Consider the following 19,786-nt stretch of genomic DNA (forward strand, 5'->3'; position numbering starts at 1 on the left):
TGGGGAGAAAAAAATCAGTATTCTAATGCTAGGGAGAAAGATTTTTATAGCTCAGACAGACAACCCCATTGCCTCTGAAATTCCAAGAAACTTGTAGGAACAAAACATGAAAACCTTTCTGTGCTCCATTTGTGAGCATCGAAATTACTGGAGTTTTAGATATAAGTGAAATTCTTGACAAACAGCCTTGTTCACCATAGATTTTTGCAGAATCTGGTGCTAGCCTTAAAACTTACACTGAGGATAACTCTTGTGAAATTTATGAGGTTCAGTAATATTGAAATGGTCAGAAGGAACACGAGATGAGACCGGGTCGTGACGATAATATGAATTTACGCTACTGATAAACCTGGTAAGTTTCTAAGGAAGGCTCTTTTCCGTTGCTGACCACAGAGTCAGCGTCAGTGTGACCCAGGATGCCGATACTGCCTGTGAAATCAAGAGAGGACATGCAGAGAGGACGTGACAGAATGCTGGGCAGGAAACAGAGGAACAGTGTCCTTTAATTCTCTATATCGCTTTCTTCTCTATTTGGGTCCAGTGAAAGTTCGTCCAGCCACAGTGGAAGCAAAGATTGAATTCTCCTTTGAAAGCTGATGCCCAACTGGGGACTTGTTTTATTTGATCTTTTGGTTAATGAATGGTTTTGCATTTTCTGTGCCCATTTTTCTTTCCATCTGGCTAGACAGAATGTGTATATGTAACATTTGTTTGTGTCCATGACCTTTATATTTTTATTTATTCATAAGAACAATATGATTTAATTTTAAGAAATTGTTGCAAACATTTGTCAAATCTGCCAAGGAAATTTTCATTAATAACTTGTCTCAAATGCCTTTAAGTGTGCTTAATTCAAGGATGAAACAGGCTGCTTCTGGCTAAAAGGGGCAATTCGTGCTCAGACATCTGTGTAGCAAGAAAAAATTTTGGTCTCAGTTGTGGAATGTGAATAAAATCCATCATTAACTGTTGCTGTTCTCAAACTGACTGTAACATTTTTACATCTCACATTTGGCTGTTAGGAGTTGGCAAGTGTGCTGGAAAACAGTTAAGAAAGAAATTATGGCAGAAAAAGGGAAAATAAATGGAAATTTTAAAAATCCCGAATGCAAGTCCTGTAGTTTGCCTCAAAACTTCACTTGCTTCTAACTCAAACATCAGGCTCTTTCTTTGAAGCACCTTATAATAAATTTAAGACCTAAAACACCACAATCTCATAATGGGACTGAGGAATTTCTGTGTGGAAACTATCTGAAGGAATGTCTAAAAAATGATGTCAAGAAATGCAGATAACTTATGCCTTTCTGCATCTATGCAATCCATGACCCCTGCTGAGTTGATAAGGAAGAGACATGTCACAGTTGTAGAAACAAAGAATCACACAGTAAATCAAAGTATTCATGAATAAGACTTTGGAAATTTTCACTGTCATCAGAAGGGATTTTCCTGATGGTATGACCTCATTTCAAACAGCACAGTAACTAGTGAAGGTGGTACGAGGAAAGCATGTTTGCTTTTTGTCACGATCATGGTTTCCTGTGCTTGGAAAAAAAAAAATTAAACCACTCCAAGATATGGTACCACCCCTGGCAGTAACCAACAAAGTAGGTTTTGGACGTAACACTCCTGTCAAATACATTTTAAGGCACTTAAACTGTTATATCATATTTTTGTGTAAAAAAATAAAATATGCAATCGAAGCAACATTCCCAAGTACAAGCCCTCAGAACTGTTTGTATGTACAATCCTGTACATATATACATCGCTGCATGAAGAGTGCCTCCTTTCTTACACTGTTGGCCTCGTCAACTTCACTCCCTGTAAGAAAGGACAACATGATGTTCAGAGCTGGACAGTATCTATGAACAAAATGAAAGCATCCATTAACACCAGATAATTTATGCTACTAGAAGGAAGACGAAGCCCACCCACCCCGATAGCATTACCTAACCAACAATCCAAACCTCTGGACACAAACAGGTCCACCTGCCCACCTCACTGGCTAGTGGACTTTGTCATTTCTCCAGCCCCCTCTGGCTACTCATACCATCCCGCTGTACACTGGAGGGTGGCCATGGGTCTCAATCAGTCCTATTTGTAAAGCAGAAGAGATACTCATGGATACCCTTATGATTGACAGTGTGTATTTATTTTTGTGGTCAAATGGGATGGGCAAATATTCCACACTTTCTGGATTATTCTAAGGCAGCCAACACCTCCCGGGTTTGGAGTGGTTTCTGTGCAAAAGGAGAATGAACAGCATTGTCCAATTTAGCCTCCCTTTTGGAAATGCTTCTGTCACTCTGCTTTTAAACATCCAGAAGACAAACTTCATTCTGTTTAATTTGTTGTTCACTACAACTGCATATTTTTGACAGAATATTAGGATTTTTAAATACTTTTCTTCATTCTTTGTCAAAATTTATGTGTATCAATGCTGACCAACAGTGTGTATATACATCGACAGATATAAATGGAAGTTTTCAAAAGGGCTAAATAGTAATAGAAATAAAAAGGTACTAAACCGCTCCTCTACCAACTGTTGAGTGGGCGGACTGGAGCTCTGAGTGGTACCCAGTAAGGAATGGTAATCGCTACCATTCTGGTAAGTGGAAGGTGCTGGGTGGGCTAACCTGTTCAGGTAGGATCCCGGGGACCTAGGGCACTCCTTCTAAAAACAATGTTGTATTTCTGTCTCGAGTGTCCTTGTGGTATCAGGGAAAGGTTTTGGGGACCAAACAGACCAGGGTTCTGGTCCTCACTCTAGAACTGACTAACCCGCCCCACGTAACCTCGGGCAAGTTGCTCGACTCCCCGAGCCTCCTTCCTAAGCTGTCCAGAGGCAACAGCAGAGCTAGCTACAGTGTTGTAGACAGTAATGAACGACAATGACAATAGTGACAATTACAGCAGCTAGCTTTCATCAAACCCCTGCCAGAGAAGCCTCTGTAACTCTGAGGAGCAGATGTTCTCGTGAGTCTGAGGCACAGAGAAGTGAAATAAGCTGGCCAGGGTCACCCAGAGAGGAGTGGCTGAGCTCGCAGGCTGGCTCAAGGCCCACGCTCCGAACCAGGGGAAGATGGGGATGTGCTTAGCACACACAGAGATCAACAGGTGGTAGCATGGCGATTCCATTTTCAGGACACTAAGGACACCACACCGGGCATGCCCCCGCCACTGGCTGTCTCTTTCTCCCACTCTTCTCCGGGTAACAGCTGCCACCTTGTGCCCAGGCTCGGGGCAGTCCTGTAACGTCTGAGCCACTGGGAAGGAGCCAGCCCACAGCCCGCCGGGCGCTCCGATGGTACACACAGCATTGAAACTCTGTATGAATTACCCGGATTTTATTTTGGCTGATAATTTAGGAAAGCAAATCTATAGATATCGAATAAGTTACAAGATTCTGAGCTAAGCGTGGTGAAATTGACATTGTGTGGGCTCCTATGTTAATTAAACTTTTTAAATGCTCCAACACATAGTTTCGCTGTGCAAACAAGTTACTAGGTGTCTGGAAAATTAAAAATAAAGTAGACATTTTAGATAAAGCCAGGTGCTACCAGATTTAGAAAGGCATGTGAAATCAGGACACGCAGGGAAGACGGGGTGGGGGAAAGAAGGTGTATACCTGAGAGGAGGGGTAGGATATTTTGAGTATATTCACCTTTGCCCCATTGCAATATGTCCTCCAACGTGAGTGGATTTTTTTTTTTTTTAAAGCTTTTTAAAACTGCATTTTAGGTATACTTTCATAACAATATAAAACATGTAACCCTCAGTCCTCCTTTTCAAATTGATATGGATCAATGTGTCATTATTATTGTGATTGGTTAAGAAAATATGTACTTGAGGATGAGCATATGCTAGCAAAAGTTAAAGTATATGAACAGCTAAGATTCAAAAATAGTATTTGAGTCTGATTTGAGTTCAAATGAGATCTTTCCAGAGTCTCACCTTCTGCCTTGACACCATCCAAGACTTTATTGTTGGCACCAACACACTTCCCAGAAGGATCTGAACTGGGTGGTATATGAGCAGGGGCACAGATATTAGAGAGAGGTGCTCGTGGCCTGCAAACACGATCTTGAGCATTGGAATTCCTGATGAACAAAGAAGACAGAAAATCTAGAGGCAAATTCAGTCTGTCATCAAACTAAAGACACTCCATTAAAACTGGAACTCTGGACTAGGTCATTACCATCTTTCCCCCTGAATGTGTTCATAGGGAATGTCTCAAAAGACTCATTAAATCTTTCCATCTTCCTTTCACTACCTAAAACTCTAAGCTCTACCCAGAACAGATGAAACTGACAAGGTGGTCAACGTTCAAAGGCACCAATAATTCCCACTGCAAATTAGCAGGCTGTCTACCAAGGAGAGGAGAGAAGAGTTGCTTCTCAGAAGGCTGAAGAGTATGAGTAAAGCAGAGATTCAAAAATGGATCTTTTCTTGCTTTGTCGTGAAACAGTCCGCTGGATGCCTGCCCGGCATCATTTCACGTCCCAAAGTTCACTTTTGAGAACTGAAAGGATATGGTAAGATAATATATAATATATACCATTATAAGTGGGAGGGCACTTCCACTAAATGAACATTAATAGAGGCTTTGTGCCTTCTCTTTTGGCCAACGATCTCAAAGAGCTTTATGAGATATTATATGGCAGGTGAATTCTAAGATTAGGGCTGAATGTTTAAACCCCACAGTGAAGGTCTTAATGGAACTCAGGTAAATGAATACTACTTCCTGAGTCTACCATTCTATTATACCAAGGGCAAGGTCTGCAGATTTTGCAAACAGCTGCCTACAGTGTGTACCTATTAAGCTTTTATAAGAGAAATCAGACACCAGCAATTTGACTATTATTACCAATTGTTTTAATACGGCCCAGTTGTCAGAATTACTGTGTATGTATGTCAGCTTTTTCAATGGAATAGCTTTAATAGCTTTGCTTCCTTCCTGTTTCTTTGAGAACAGCCTCTGAGAAGGACCCAAGCTCCTAAACATGCACACTGATGGCACATAAATAACTTTTTATTATAACCCACTGAGGAAAGCTCTGCTTTTTCAATTATTTTTTCCTTCTAATACATTTCAAACCTTTATGCAAAAATGTATTTCATAGCCGCTTTCTTTTTCATAGCCTCACAAATCATTGCCATAAACTGAAAACACTTAACTCGTCCCCAACAATCTCTCTCTCAAAGCTTGGAAAGTACATGTTTAGATTTTTGCACTTTCTGTCTTCTCACCAATATAAAAAACAAAAGAGCTTTCTTTTTAAAAATAATAGACTTAATCAATTGATAGTCGCAAAGCAGCATCTGATATTATGAACCTGGGAAGTTATCATGATGAGAAAAGAAGAGCTAAGTGTCCTCCTCCTGTTTCCAGGAGAGGTTATTTGGCGCTAAGGGATGATGCTCAGGAGCGCAGGGATGGGGGGTGGAGTAAAAGCAGGGCTGAAGGAAGTACATGGTAGGAATATGGAGATACTTGTCCCTGAAAGTGATGACAGCGGGGGTTTCTGACCCAGCATTCAAGGACCATGGCTGCTGGGCTAAATCACTCAAACTACCCTTTCTTGGCGAAGACTCGGGCTCTGTCATTCCTCAGCAAGCTGAAGTGGGCTCAGTAACCAGAAACTGGCTGCAAGAGAGACAAGGTGTCTCAAGGTAAGCCACAGCAGAGATTCATCTTAGTGTGGGGAATTAGGTACATGAAGCTAGCAATAATGATGCCCATCGTCGTTAGTATGCCATGAGGGCTTACTAGATGTCACGTGCTGCCCAAGTGCTCTCCCATGAATGAATGAAGCCTCACGATAACCCTGGGAGGCTGGTGAAAACTAGTGTTCGCACCACGTTACTGATGAGGAAACGGACCTCAGGGTCAGGAAACTGTCCCAGGTGGTGGGGTCTGAACTGCAACCCACACAACCTGCATTTCTAGCCCTCTGTGCCAGGGAAGGTTCAAGGTCTCAGAGGTCTTCAGTTCAATGTGCCACGGGGATTGTAGCTTCATTAAGCAGAAATGCAGCTTTGTGGTATGCAAAAAACTTTCTTGTCTAGAGGTTCTTTTGGAACTCCTTCCTCTTGGATGCTTCCCAGAAGCACTTCCAGAAGCAGAAGTCCGCATCGAACTCCCCGGCCATCCATACCAGGATGTTCCTGTGACTTCATATGCTTAAGGAGCTAAGTGATTGCTAGGACACCCCCAGAAGTGTCTAGGGCACACAGACAGAAAGATGAAGCCAAGTCTCTACTCTCAAGAAGCTTTCAGTGTACAAGTGACCTTCTACCTTCTTTGGACCCTCATCCCAATTTGTGTGATGTTCTCTTCTGGCCCTGTGCTGGTTCTTCGGCTCTTGGGGCTCATCTTCAAACACACTCTTCTGTATGTATGCTGCTCGGGGAAGGGGTTGGGGCTGGGGCTCTGCGAACACCACCCCTCCTTGTCTGCCCACTCCCTGAATGCTTCTGCCAGCAGGGGCACTAGAGGAAGGCTGGAGGAGGAGGTACTTGGGGCTCCTACGAGTAACAGCACCTTCAGGGGGCAGAGGCAGCAATAGTTGGCTCCAGCTAATAGCTCGCTGTGCCCCTCCTAAGAGGCCTGAGCCCCCATTTCCTCCTCCGAGCTCCTAGGCTCTGAGAACCCCAATTTCCCTTTGTTCCCCTAGCTCTTGCTACTTCCTGCGGTCTTTACTCCTTTTTGCCCTCACCGTCCCCCTTTCCCCCTTTCAGTTTTCTGACACTGTTTAATCTTCCCTACGTTGAAAGAGCGCTTTCAGTTTTCCTGACTGACCCTGGCGGTTACAGGCGCTTTCCTTCCTTTGCCTTGTGTTACAGTTACTCACCTTGCTTGACAAAGAGAAGGGATCCGTGATGACTAGCAGCTGCTACAGACGTTCGACGAATTAAATAGGGATTTCTCCTTCTTGCTTTACGTGCCTGCAATACCTCCTCGTTAATCGTTAATCAAATTTCCTATCACTAGCACTCGAAGCGACTAATGTTAAAAATATGATTGAACATAATATAACAGAGAGAAAAAAAAGCCTAGCTTCCAGGGATTCGGACCCAAGTCCCTGTCATGTACCCTTGATTGTTCCTCTCCTGGGGAGGATGCACAGCTCAATCACTTGGTGAGGGAAGGGGGACCCCAGTGATTCAAGTCATATGTTATTTGTTTCAGGAATCTTTATCTTCCCTCAGTCTTAAAATCCACCTTACTTTTCAATTATTTGATTTCTACTTTCCTTTCCAATTATTAGGGTTTCTTTTCAATCTCCTATTTATCTGTATCTTTCTATCTTTCTTTTTCCCTGCTTTCCTTTCAGTCCTCCCCCCCGCTGCCCCCCAGGAGAGAGCTTCCAGTCTGCATGTTCATGTCCTCGAAGGTCAGTGTAGAAAGAAGTTGGGAGAAGCTGAGTGAGAGTTAACTTTTCCACGTTCGAACGTTCCATGCTCTGGTGGCCATCACTTGCAGGCAGTGAGTTCAATACGTCAGTTCTAGGGCATCTTTGCCACGTTGCTATCACTATCAGGATGATGATGCAAAATTCAATAGAGCGAGGTTAGGAACCTGTAGGAGCCCCTACACTCACCACACAGTGATTTCTGCCACTTGGTCATGAACTGGGCAAAATGTGATCTTCAAGTCAAGTCAGAACACCAGCGGTAGCTCTTATTCCAGAAGCCTACGTGATGTGCCCCCTCTCATCCTCTTCACTCGCTTGTTGAACAACTCACTCGATCATTCATTCCTTCAGTCAGATGAACTGCTCTGTGAAAGGGCGAGGCATGCCACGAGCGGAATGTGACCTAACCCTGCACGAAGTGACTTCCTGGGCGTCCCTGTGACCACTCACACCTCCTCCCCATAAGCTTCCTTCAGACCGGTCAGCTCTCAACGGCATTCCCACGCTGTCTCCACACCAGTCTCTGACTTTAGGTGTGTCCTCTCTAAGCTCTTTTCCGCTCTGTGGCCAGAGCGAGCACAAAATCTGATCCTATCAAACTCCTCAGGAGTCTGTGACCCAGGGGAGACCCCTAAGTGCGGTGCACGAGGACCCTCCTGACCTGGCCCCCATCCCTTTTTGTCTCTATATGTCACGCTCCTCCCCTCTCCTGCCTCCATGCTCCAGCCTGGAGGAATGCCTGTGCTGCTCCCCATCACCCCCCCCCCCCCCAACTAGGCCTTTACACAAGAGCTCCTTTGGCCTACAATGCCCATCCCCCACGTCTTGCTTCACCCACTCTTCAAGCCCTCAGCTCTTACGTCGCCTCCTCTGGGATGCCATCCTCAAAGTCCCAGGCTGGCCATCAGGTCCTTTCTACTCTATGCTTACCCAACCTGCAACATGCTCCAGCTTAGTGTTCACTGCACTTACTACCACCGGCGGTCTCTTCATCTTTGAGCATAGAGTAGGTGCTCAAAAGGAGTGTGTCGAATGAATGGATCTGTATTCTTCCAGATTGCATCATAAATTTACTGGGCAGACTATCACTCCTTTTTCACTATATTCTTTAAGTAGGAGAAAAAAATGGCAATAATTTAAAAAAAACCAAACAAACTTACTAGAAAGAGTTTTCTTTTTAAAGTAAAATTTAAATATAGGACTCTTTTCATCTTGCTATCACTGCAGTAATATAAATGAAGCAAATTAATTTTAATGCTCCCAGGTACTGATTCTGTGTCACCATGGTTGACAGGATCCAACTAGACTTTATGAGATGGCATTTGACTTTATGGAAGTGAACACGATGCACGCATTTACAATTTTACAGGGGCTTTAAGCTGTCATGCTGAAAAATGTTTATAAAACATTAATCAAAAAATGCCTCTTTAATACAATGCATTGTCTGAAAGATGTTAGAAGGCGCATATTGTAAGTGGATTCTTTTTCTGACTAAAGTAATTTCCACCAAAAGCATTTCCCCATTGCTCTACAAGTACACTGTGTGGGTAGATAAAGAGCACTTTCCCAGCACATTACTACCTGCTCCAGACACTTGGGAAATCAGTAATGTACAGCATGCCATGGCTCCATGTCACACATGACACACTGATCTACAATTACCCAACAGAGTTTGACACCGCAACATAGTCCATAAGCAGAGCTTTCAACTGACATCTGCCAAGTAGGAACTTCAAGTGAGAGCTTTCTTCTTCTAACAAGCAAGTAAGGAGTTTCTTTTATCCTATACCCAGGATAGAAAGGATAAAACAATACGTACAAGAACAAGTTTTTTTTTCCTGCCTATTTTAAGTATGTTTATTTTATGTTCTCTGAATTAGAAAATTCCCTTTGTATCAATGTTCAAGTTGCAAGAGTTTTTCTTTTTTTTTTTTTTAAAGATTTTATTTATTTATTTGAGAGAGAGAGAATGAGAGACAGAGAGCATGAGAGGGGGGAGGGTCAGAGGGAGAAGCAGACTCCCTGCCGAGCAGGGAGCCCGATGCGGGACTCGATCCTGGGACTCCAGGATCATGACCTGAGCCGAAGGCAGTCGCTTAACCAACTGAGCCACCCAGGCGCCCCAAGAGTTTATACTTTCTATTGGATGGACAGTTTTTCATGTTTCCTTGAGCAACATTTTTCTTTCTAGATTAAATATGGACTTTTATTGAACCCACACTGAAGGCTGAGCCTGCTCTATTGTTCATAATATAAAACCCAGCTACTTCACATCACTGTTCAGCTTACTTACTTGTGGGTGCACCATGTTCTCACCATCCACCCGTCCGTTCATTAAAAAATACCTCTGGGGCCTCTGCCCGATGTGAGGCACTGTCCTCGTTGCTGGGGGTGTCAGGTCAGTAGCACTGCCAAGGTCCCCGCCCTCCGGGGGCTCGCCTTCTGGTAGCTCTTGCCCTGATACCTCAGCTTTCCTCTGTCAGAGGGATGCATGTCAGCATGGCTTGTGTAACCCCTTCTGTCACTGGCTTACCCAGTTTCTACAACTGAGAGTTTGGGGATTATCTTTGTCTTCTTACCCCTTGACCAAGCCGCTGAATTCTGTAGATTCTTTCCTCCATCTGCCACTCTCCTTCCCCCTCAGTTTTCACTGCCACCTGCCTAATTCAGTGCCTCAGAAAATCGAGCCAAGATCACTCTTACAGCCTCCTGACATCACCCCGTCTTCAGACTCTTCCCTTCATCAATCCTCCAAACTCTGGCCAGATTCATCTTCCCCCAACCCACATTAATTAAAGCCAATAGCCTGCTCAAGAATTACAATGACTTTCCAGGGCCGATTCATCACATTCTCTCCCTATTCAACTTCAGTAAAGAACAGTTACTACAGCCACCATTTTGGAAGTGCTTACTGAATGCTAAGTGCTTGGCCTGCATTATTTCATTTAATCCTCACAACGGCCCTGTGAAGTAGGGGCGATTTTCCCATTTAAGCCTGAGGAAACCGGGGTTTAGGGCAGTTAAGTGACTTGCCTGACATCGTACATCACGCATTCCAGTAGAGGCAGAATTGGACCTCGGTCTCTTTACCTTTAATCACTGAGCCGTGCCAACTCCATTAAACCAAACTCTCCCTTGCCAATTGCTGTCACTGGCTCGGGTCTAGCACTTTCTTATCTTTGTAAGAGCTGAGCCTCTGCTGGATCTTGCCCCTTCTCCCTAGTGCCTAAATCCTGTGGCTTCATTCAGGCTCAGCTTTCTATTTCCTCCACCCTGAGGGTGACCTCTCTACGGATTTCTTCCTCTTTTGAGGAAAGAAGTCGCTCTTCCTCCTGGCATCAGCTAATGTAGCATTTGCTGATGCTGCCATTATTTTCTTCAGGGTAGGTTTTGTTTTCCCCTGAACATAGGCAAAGTATTACATTTTTCCTTTAATCTCCTGCAGTATTTAAGCACAGGACTGCTACTTAATAAACGACTGATTATTTAAGAATAGGTACTAAAGTAAGATTTCCTATTTAAAAGGACAGGATATAGAACAAATATTAGTTGCTTTGCTAGACTGCAGAGAGAATGCCTCCACACACCCCTTGGGGAGAGGACTGTACTTCCTAGCATAAAATTTGCTGTGGTGGGAAGGAAAGAAACTGGGCTGACCGAGGAACACGAAATTTGAAAGGAGTATTGAAGTGTGGAGTGGGAGAGGAAATACATTGAAAAACGCTGTCTGCGTCCTTTGAAGTCTCATATTACACTTAGGTGCTCACTTAGCTAAGATCGTGCATATTCCAATCACCTGCATCATTTCCTGTCTTTCAGGGGTTCATTCGCTGGAATTCACATGACCTGTTGTCCATTTAAAGGCTTTCTTAGACTTTTCACTGAGTTTTGGAAAGAGCTGCTGGAAAATCTGGAATCCAGTTGCTTCTCTCCTCAGTTGTCATGGTGATTTCCCGCTTTTGTTTAGTCTGTTCTTAGTTAGAAACATCCATAAGTTTACTATCTAAATGTCCCACACATTGTTATTTGGAGTCTATCTCTTCCTCAGTCAATCTCTCAGAAAAGACCATGCTTGCCTTTAAAAGTCATTGGGATAGATGGTCTCCCCAATCATAACATAATCCAGGAAGGCAGTCGCTGTTTGAGGAACAGAGACACTCTTCTCTAGCATCGCTAAGTGCCAACCTTTCTCTCTCTCTCTCTCTCTCTCTCTCTCTCACACACACACACACACACACACACACACACACACACAGAGTCCTTCTCTTTAGAGACAAACAGTCGCAGAAAGTCAAACTCACTGGTGCTAATTTATGTCAATTACTAAACAAAGGAGCAATTACATGCCATTTCTAGAACACAAAATGATGCCATGATAAAGTACAACAACAGTTCTGGCATTTGGTTAGAAAAGGCTTTCAGTCAGGATAACCCTAAAGCAGGCTAATTTTCAGTAATATAGCTGTCACTTTCATGAAGCGATTTATTATCTATTATATCCAGTAGCCTACATGAGGCAGGTCAGTGTAGCAGTTAAGAAGCCTGACATGGGGGTGGGTGGGGAAGGGGTGGGGGGTGGGTGGGCTAGGGGAAGAAGCCTGACACGGGAGTCAAAGAGCCCTGGGTTAGAATCCCATGTCTACCACTTACCACCTGCGTGACCTCGGTTGGGCAACTTATTCAACCTCAGTTTTCACATCTGTAAAATGTACTTACTTCGCAGGTTTTTTTTTTTTTTTTAAATGCTAAGTGAAATAATGCTCAAAGTCTTGTAAGTAGTAAGTCTTCGTCCATTATGTGTCAGACACTCTTCTAGGTCCAGTGAATTAATGGGTAACTGCCCCCCTCCCACTGCCTTCAAGGAGTGTATGCTCTTACTCATTTAACAGGGAGAGAAGATAGAGAGTACCACGCCAGATCTAGGCAAAGAGCAAATTCCACCCAATAACAACATCATGATACATGGCAGTGAGGAATGCAGCACTGCTGTCTAGGAACACAGTGGTTAGGCAAATGGATTCAGTGAATGTTTGGGGTATTCTGATTTTTGTCTCTCTTTTAGTGGGGGTAAAAAGAAAGGCCCCCTACTTCTAGATCAATAGGTATGGCTTGGCTTGCTGCCCATCCGAGGCCTGCTGGATCAGTTAAGAGCTCCCCTAAGATATGGTCTTTTGGAGCAGGAGCTATTTAGTCTGCACAGCCCCCCAAATTACATTCTGCTTATAATCCTGACTATTCCAGGACTCCCCCCAAACATACGCTGGTATGTTCCAAAGGCTGGCAAGTTACCTCCTGCCGATTCCCTCAGGAAGGGGGAAAGGATGTCACAGATTGTGTGATCTGTTCTCATTCACTCCCATCTCAATGACTGGTCTTCTGCTCAAATTCTCCAAGGTATTTTAGTATGTGGATTATGCTGCTTTACCGTTGCCAATGATTTACATTTTACTTGCTTCCCTGTTCTTCTTGTGTCATTCCATTTTTTTTTTTTTTTAAAGCACTATGAAGGTTTGGAATTCTATTTTTTTTTTTTAAGATTTTATTTATTTATTTGAGAGAGAGAATGAGAGACAGAGAGCACGAGAGGGAGGAGGGTCAGAGGGAGAAGCAGACTCCCCGCCGAGCAGGGAGCCCGATGCGGGACTTGATCCTGGGACTCCAGGATCATGACCTGAGCCGAAGGCAGTCGCTTAACCAACTGAGCCACCCAGGCGCCCCTGTGTCATTCCATCTTTAACCGGAATCTCCTGCCATACTATCTTTGCTATGACTGTACCGCAGCATTAGAAACTCGACTGCTGCTGTATGAGACACAGAAGGAAACATTTTTGTCCTTTTTGTACCAAGAGTCACCCAAAATGAGGTACAACTAAGTAACATATGCAAATATGAGCTCTCTAGCAGTTTCCCCAGTGTCCCAGTGTGGGGTTCATGGAACCCACATAGATGCTGAGCGGTTCCAAATTGCTGAATACAAAGGCAACAATAGCAGCTCCAGGATCTCTGACAACCCCCCCCCCCTTTGGCTAGACCTCTGGCAGAAAAACATGATCATCTCTCCCCAGTTTAATAGGTATGTACAAATGGAATTTTAATTCCTAACCTCTGAAGCCTGAAAAATGTCATGCGGTTATCTCTGGAGATTGCATAGGAGAGGGAACGGGACACTTTAAAATCCATAGAGGAGATGTCAGCAAAAATGCTTCACAAACTGGCCTGTTTTCCTCTCAGGAGCTCATGTTGATCGCTAACCACCCTCCCCTCCACAGTTAGGAAGGTTTTAAATGTCAGAGTTCTTTTCTGATGATCAACTTGGAGAGATTTATCCTTCATCCTTCAAAACCAGAACCCAAAAATATTTCTTTTATCCAAAAGGGAGAATTAGGCCTGGGCGAGCAGGGCAATTAACAAGTGTAAGGTTACAAACCACACATCTAAGGCCATAATTAAGAGAAAGGAAGCATCTTTCCAGGAGTCCAAAGCTTTAGGAAAGAGAGAACAGTGTTCATGTTTTAGTCTTTCAACAATCCCATCTTGTGTGGGACTTCAGAAGCCACATCTGGAGTTCACGGATATTCCTGATCTTCACTTGTAGGTTGGTGAGGCAGAATACAGACTGTAGAAGATAGTTACGCAGGGCTTGCTCTGACTCAGACAGCATTTGGAGAGTGTGCAAACATCAGTTCGTTCCCTCCTCACGTCTATAGTGTGCGTAAAACTTCCATTCTTATCTCCATTTCTCAGAGGAGGAACCTGAGGTAGCAGTCAGGACCAATTTCCCCAAGGCCAGGCACAGCTAGTGACCGGAGGGAGCTGGGATGTGCATACAGACTGGCTCCAGCATCCGTGTTCTTCAACCAGAATTCTGTGCCTGCAATGCCTGAATGCTAATTTGTCACAGTGCTGAGGGACCCCAGAGAAAAGAGATGCTTGATAATACTAACACCGAAAACAGAGGGGGAAACCTAAGAAAAATAACATTTACACAAGAAAAGCCTGAAAGGAAAAGAGAGGGACTCCTTTCAACAAAGGTGCTTATGTGGCCGGCCTTTTACTTGCTTCAAATAAAAGGTGGTTTTATGACCATTTTTGGCCCATTAGGAAAATATTAAAGATGGTGTTTTAGTCTTCAGTTACCTGGGCTGTAAGCCCTTCACTTTGCTGAAAGTTTTATGTAAATAAAGATGCAAGGCAAGACCAAAATGAGCAGCTGGTGTTATTTCTGTTTTGAAACAGGTACGTTCTGATTGGAAAAGACGTTTAATGAATGGCCTGAGCTGGCTCACCAGATGCTGACAATGAAACATTTAACTCTACCAATTGAAGGTTTCTGCCTCGGAAGATTAGGTACACCTTCACCTGTCTGACAGCGTTGTAGGAGTAATTAGCAAGCAGGGAATTCCAGAATGAATTAAAGAACTGAGCCACGGAGGCTTCATTCAAATGCTGGCTGTGTCTTCCAGGAGGGGTCACCATATTTATGGAGACAAGGTGGGCAGGAAGTAGATTGAGATTACTTCTTTTCCTTTACTGGGCTGTGAAGGAAGAGTCTTTTGTCTCCTTAAGAGAAAATCTGGCTAATATTCATGCTCACAGGATGTGAAAACATCAAAAATAGACTGAGGCTTTCATATGACAAAAATAACACAAGGTCATCAAATACGTTTAACATGGTCACCAATACAGAACTGGCCCCTGGCTCAGAACAGAACTCACTGAACTCTGGCTCTGGGAAGCCTTGTTTAATTTTACAGAATTTATTTAGATATGTTTTTATAAATGAAGAAAAACACTGAAATCTTTTTAGTTCAAGGCAAAGAGAAGCTGATGGGTAGGACATGTGCTTTCATGGGTTCTGGCACAGCTCCCACCCTCTAAACTTAGTGCTCCCTAAAATTTTGCACTGGAGATCCTCTTACTAGTGGATAGTGGGACTTCCGGAAGGGCTTCCAAGTCTTAGTTAAGTGGTAAATGTGAGTAAGCTGCGACACAAATGCACAGTATTTTTTTAATATACATTTTTTGTTTTGTCAACATGGCCATTAATCACCCTCTGGCAGTAATTTTCTTCTTGATGGTATCATGTTTATGATGAACGTCAACCTCAGAAGAGATGCCTCCTGACACAAAAGAATGAGGCAGTTTTGATTTGGGGATTAGAAGTCAGGACTGTTTATCCTTAAATCCATCTGTTTTATTTTTTTAAAGATTTATTTATTTATTTGAGAGAGACAGAGAAAGAGAGAGCACACAGGGGTAAGGGGGAGAGGGACAGAGAGAATCTCAAGCAGACTCCCCGATAAGCACGGACCCTGATGCACAGCTTGACCTCAAGACCCATGAGATCATAACCTGAGCCGAAATCACAAGTCGGACACTCAACTGACTGAGCCACCCAGGCCCCCCTAAATCCATCTGTTTTAAAAAGGTTGACTGAGGTTTCTGTGGTTTAACTTGGCTAGGTGATGTCCTACTAACCCCCTCCCGCCCTTTATTTATTCTGAATGATATAAAAATTGGGGAGTTAAGGCCTCATTTAGAAGGCTTTTAGGCAGAGGAAGAAATTAAGAAAGACCTGGGAGCCATTTCTGGAAATAATGATGTTTTTCTAATCCCCTCCGTTTTCCTTGACCTCTGAATACTTCACTAAGAGAACTGTGGTTTTGGGACGCTTGGGTGGGTTAAGTGTCTGCCTTCGGCTCAGGTCATGATCCTGGGGTCCTGGGGTCCTGGGATCGAGTTCCGCATCGGGCTCCTTGCTCAGCGGGGCGTCTTCCTGTCCTTCTGCCTGCCGCTCCCCCTGCTTGTGCTCTCTCTGTCTCTCTCTGACAAATAAATGAATAGAATCTTAAAAAAAAGAAAAGAAAAGAAAAGAACTGTGGTTTTTCACAAGTCAGTACAAACAAATGGCCACTTTTATCAACAAATGAGTAGGCATAACCCTATGTTGCAGTCTTTCTGGAACACAATAGTGCATAAATGCACATCGACACAGAACGCAGTCCTAATGCAGTGGTTCTCAGCCCCAGCTACACCTCACAATCACCTGGGTTTTTAGAAAGTCTCTATCCTGAGAGAATCGGAGTTAATAGCTGTGGGCAGGGGTTGGGGCATCACGGTTATTGGACGGCTCCCAGGTGATTCTAATGTGAGCTGGGCTGAGAAGCCAGGTCTGGTAAGAAGGGGGAGCAAGAGGACTCTGGAGGATTCTGGAGGGAGACAGATCGGCCCGTGTGCCGGTTCTGCTGTTTTCCCACTGTGTGAACTGGGGTGAGTTATCTGACCTCACGGAAGCACAGTTTTCTTCTCTGGATGGTGGGATCAGTAACAGCTACTGGGCAGGGCTGTCGTGAAGCTTACCTGAGATAAGAAGGCAACGTATGTGCTTAACCCAGTGCCTAGCATGTAGCAGGCACCACACGAACACGAGAGCCTGCTCCTTTTAAGGTTTCAACGTGTCTTCGCATCTACTTTTCTGATTTAATGTTCACCTCAGCCTTGGGAGGCAGGAGAAAAATACAGGCCTGCAAGTTTGGATGTCAATATGTCTGGCTGATTTAGAATTTCATATCATTTTATTATAAAAATAATTTCATCTCCTCTCTAACCTCTGCAGTGCCTCAGGGCTCGGTCCTCAGAGCGTCTTTCTCCTCTATCTCCATGATCCTTAGTGATCTCATCCAGTCTCTGAGCTTAAAATAGCCTCTATATGATGAAAACTCCAGACTCATGGGGCCAGCTCTCCACTGGATGTTGAGAAGACATCTCAAACTTAGCATGTTCAAAACGGAACTCTTGACCTGCCCCCACATCCTTCTCTTCCACCACCAAAATCTGTTTCTTTGCCATCTTCCCTAATCCAGTAAATGGCAACTCCATCCTTCCAGCCCCTCAGGCCAAACACCTTGGAATATCTTTAATTCCCGTTTTCCTTACAAGCACATCTAGTTTATCAGGAAGTCCTATAGCTCTGTGTTCAGAATATGTCCAGAATCCAACACCACTTCCACCACTATTACCTTTGACCTTAAACTCCTGTCTGGATTAAAGCTTCAGAAGTGTCCGTCCTGTTTATCACTGCTGTACCCCTCCACCCATCCAGCCCCAGGAGCCACAGGGGTCCTTTCAAAGTGGATGTTGGATGTTGTCACTAGTCTACTCAACTTTCCAATGGCTTCCGCTCTCATTCTGAGTAAAAGGTTAAGTCCTTATAATGGCCAACAAGGCCTTACACGATATCACTCACCCCTCTCCCATTACCTTGTACCACGTCTCCTGCAGCTCTCTCGCTCCCTCATTCCCCTCCCAGAATACCGGCCCCTTCCTCATCCTCCAACTGGCCAAGCACAGTGTCACCTCAGGTCTTTCGCCCTCACTGCCCCTTCCACTTGGAATCTCCTTGCCCTAAATACCCACAAGGCTTGCTCACTGTGTCCTTCCAGTCTTTGATCCAATGGCCCCTCTAAACCTAAAACTTTCCCACCTCCACCCTGGCACTCCTATTCTCCTTATTCTCCTTCCTGTAATAACAATTCTCTCTTTTCGTATGACACTTACCATCACCAGATGGTTATATGTTTAACTGTTCGTCTGCTTAATCCTACTGGAAAGGAACTAGATAAGGCCAAGAACACTTTTGTACTTTGTTCACTGCTGTAACCCATGGGGCCTGGAACAGGGCCTGGCATACGAAGGCACTAAATAAACAGTTGGTGAGTGAATGAATGGATCAAGGAGATTGTGTTTTAAAAGCACCTTTTCATTGGCACGAGCGCTTCCTGTTTGGCTTTGCACTCACTGTCAGTGCAGAAGGGTTTGTTTTTCTACTAATATTTAGGCAGTTTGCTCTAGCAGTACGAGAGTACTAGTACTAGGGGGGACGAGCTGTAGTACAGACAGCGCTAGGACACAGAGCAAATGTGCAGCAAAGGCAGCTCTGGCAAGTGTCATGGCTACACTATCATGACCGTGCTCCACGGCTTCAGGAGAGATGACATTCCAAATGAGCTGGCTTCCAGGGACCCAGAGATCTTTCGAGTTGTGTCCAAGTTTACATCTCCACTTGCCCCCACGGTAACTTGTCAAAAACCTACCGAGTACCCCGTGGCTTTAAAAGGTGGGCAGCTACCTTTAATTAATGGCTGGAGTTGTGTGGATGGGGGCTGTAGATGGGGACAAGGAGGCGGTGGGTGTCCCCCTCGTTTTGCAGCTGCAGGCTCTTTTATTCTTTGCTGTAAAGGGGCATGGAGCTGGCTGTCATTAAATACATGCAAGTGGGTTTATAGTGTCTGGTTCAATTAAGGGAACTTCTGGGAAGAGATGTGACCAAATAAATAATTGGAGAGATGCAACTCTGAAATGACAACTGCTATTCACAGGCCTCTGTTTGCGAGTGGAGATGGAGAGATATGAACTTCAAGTGAATGAGATCTCCTGGGTGAGGGTCTTCACTTCAAACACAGTAAACAACTGTTGTTCTGTGATGCACATTTTAGTACTGCTACGGGCAAACTTTCTAAATATTAATAATAATAATAAAGACCAAACCCCTCTGCAACCGGCAGCAAGTGCAGAGCTAGTGGGAAGCACTGGGAGATGGGCCGTCGTCGGTTCTCCTGGACGTGGCGAAGCCTTCATCAGAAAGGACCAGCCCCCAAACACCACAACGGGCTCCTCTCCCTTCTTGTGGCATTTCCCTTTCAGAAGCATGGAGTGTATGTGACTTTGGGTGCGTTACTGATTATTAATGCGTAAAACTGATCTCTGTAGAGCTACCACTATGATGGGGTGGTTTTTACTTTGAAGTAAATATGAAACTCGGGAAGTGAAAGTCTGCACTAACTTAATGCCACTAAGAGTTGACATTCGAAGCACACAGGATAAGGACTTCGTATATAGTTCGAGGTGCCACCATGAGCCAAACTCGGCTGCAGTAAAGCTGGTGCCGGTAAACACCGGCTCCTCTTGCTCCTGCCCCGTCACTGAGGCTGAACGAGCGGCGGACAGCTAACACACCCTTCCTAGAAATTTCTAGAAGCCTGGGTGGTGTGATGGAAAGGATCTGGTCCTTGATGTCAGAGACCTGGGTTTAAACCCTGACCACGCCATCTACCAGCTATATGGTCAGGTGACCTAACCCTAATACCCTCAGTTTCCACATCTGCTCAAAATGAGGTTAAAATAACTGTCTCAAAGGGGAGTTGGAGGTGTTAGTGAGGCAGTGCTTGTCAAGCACCTAGGACGGCACCTGGCACAGATGCTGGCGACTAGGGTTATGATTCTGGTTAGAAATAGCATTATGACATAGTATTGTGGGGCTCAGATTTAGTCCTTTACAGGACTGAACAGAAAGGGGCTTGCTACTGAAATCA

At 44.3% G+C, this 19,786-nt stretch overlaps 1 protein-coding gene across 4 annotated transcripts in view; it reads right to left on the reverse strand.

The window, feature by feature from the left end:
- Positions 1-219: 219 nt before the first annotated feature.
- Positions 220-19,786, reverse strand: part of SLC10A7 (solute carrier family 10 member 7) — a 257,182-nt gene continuing 237,615 nt past the window's right edge. For all 4 annotated transcript variants that reach the window (XM_045880336.3, XM_064585137.1, XM_064585136.1 and 1 more), the window contains 2 exons: positions 3,952-4,097; positions 220-1,818 (listed from right to left, as the gene is read on the reverse strand). In XM_045880336.3, coding sequence (XP_045736292.1) covers positions 1,789-1,818; positions 3,952-4,097 — 176 coding nt within the window. In that variant the 3' untranslated portion in view covers positions 220-1,788. The remainder of the gene's footprint in view (positions 1,819-3,951; positions 4,098-19,786) is intronic.

Source organism: Mirounga angustirostris, unplaced genomic scaffold (assembly GCF_029215605.1).
Source record: "Mirounga angustirostris isolate CCGP_5_RB_7025 unplaced genomic scaffold, mMirAng1.0.hap1 SCAF_2, whole genome shotgun sequence".
In the NCBI taxonomy this organism is placed as follows: domain Eukaryota; kingdom Metazoa; phylum Chordata; class Mammalia; order Carnivora; family Phocidae; genus Mirounga; species Mirounga angustirostris.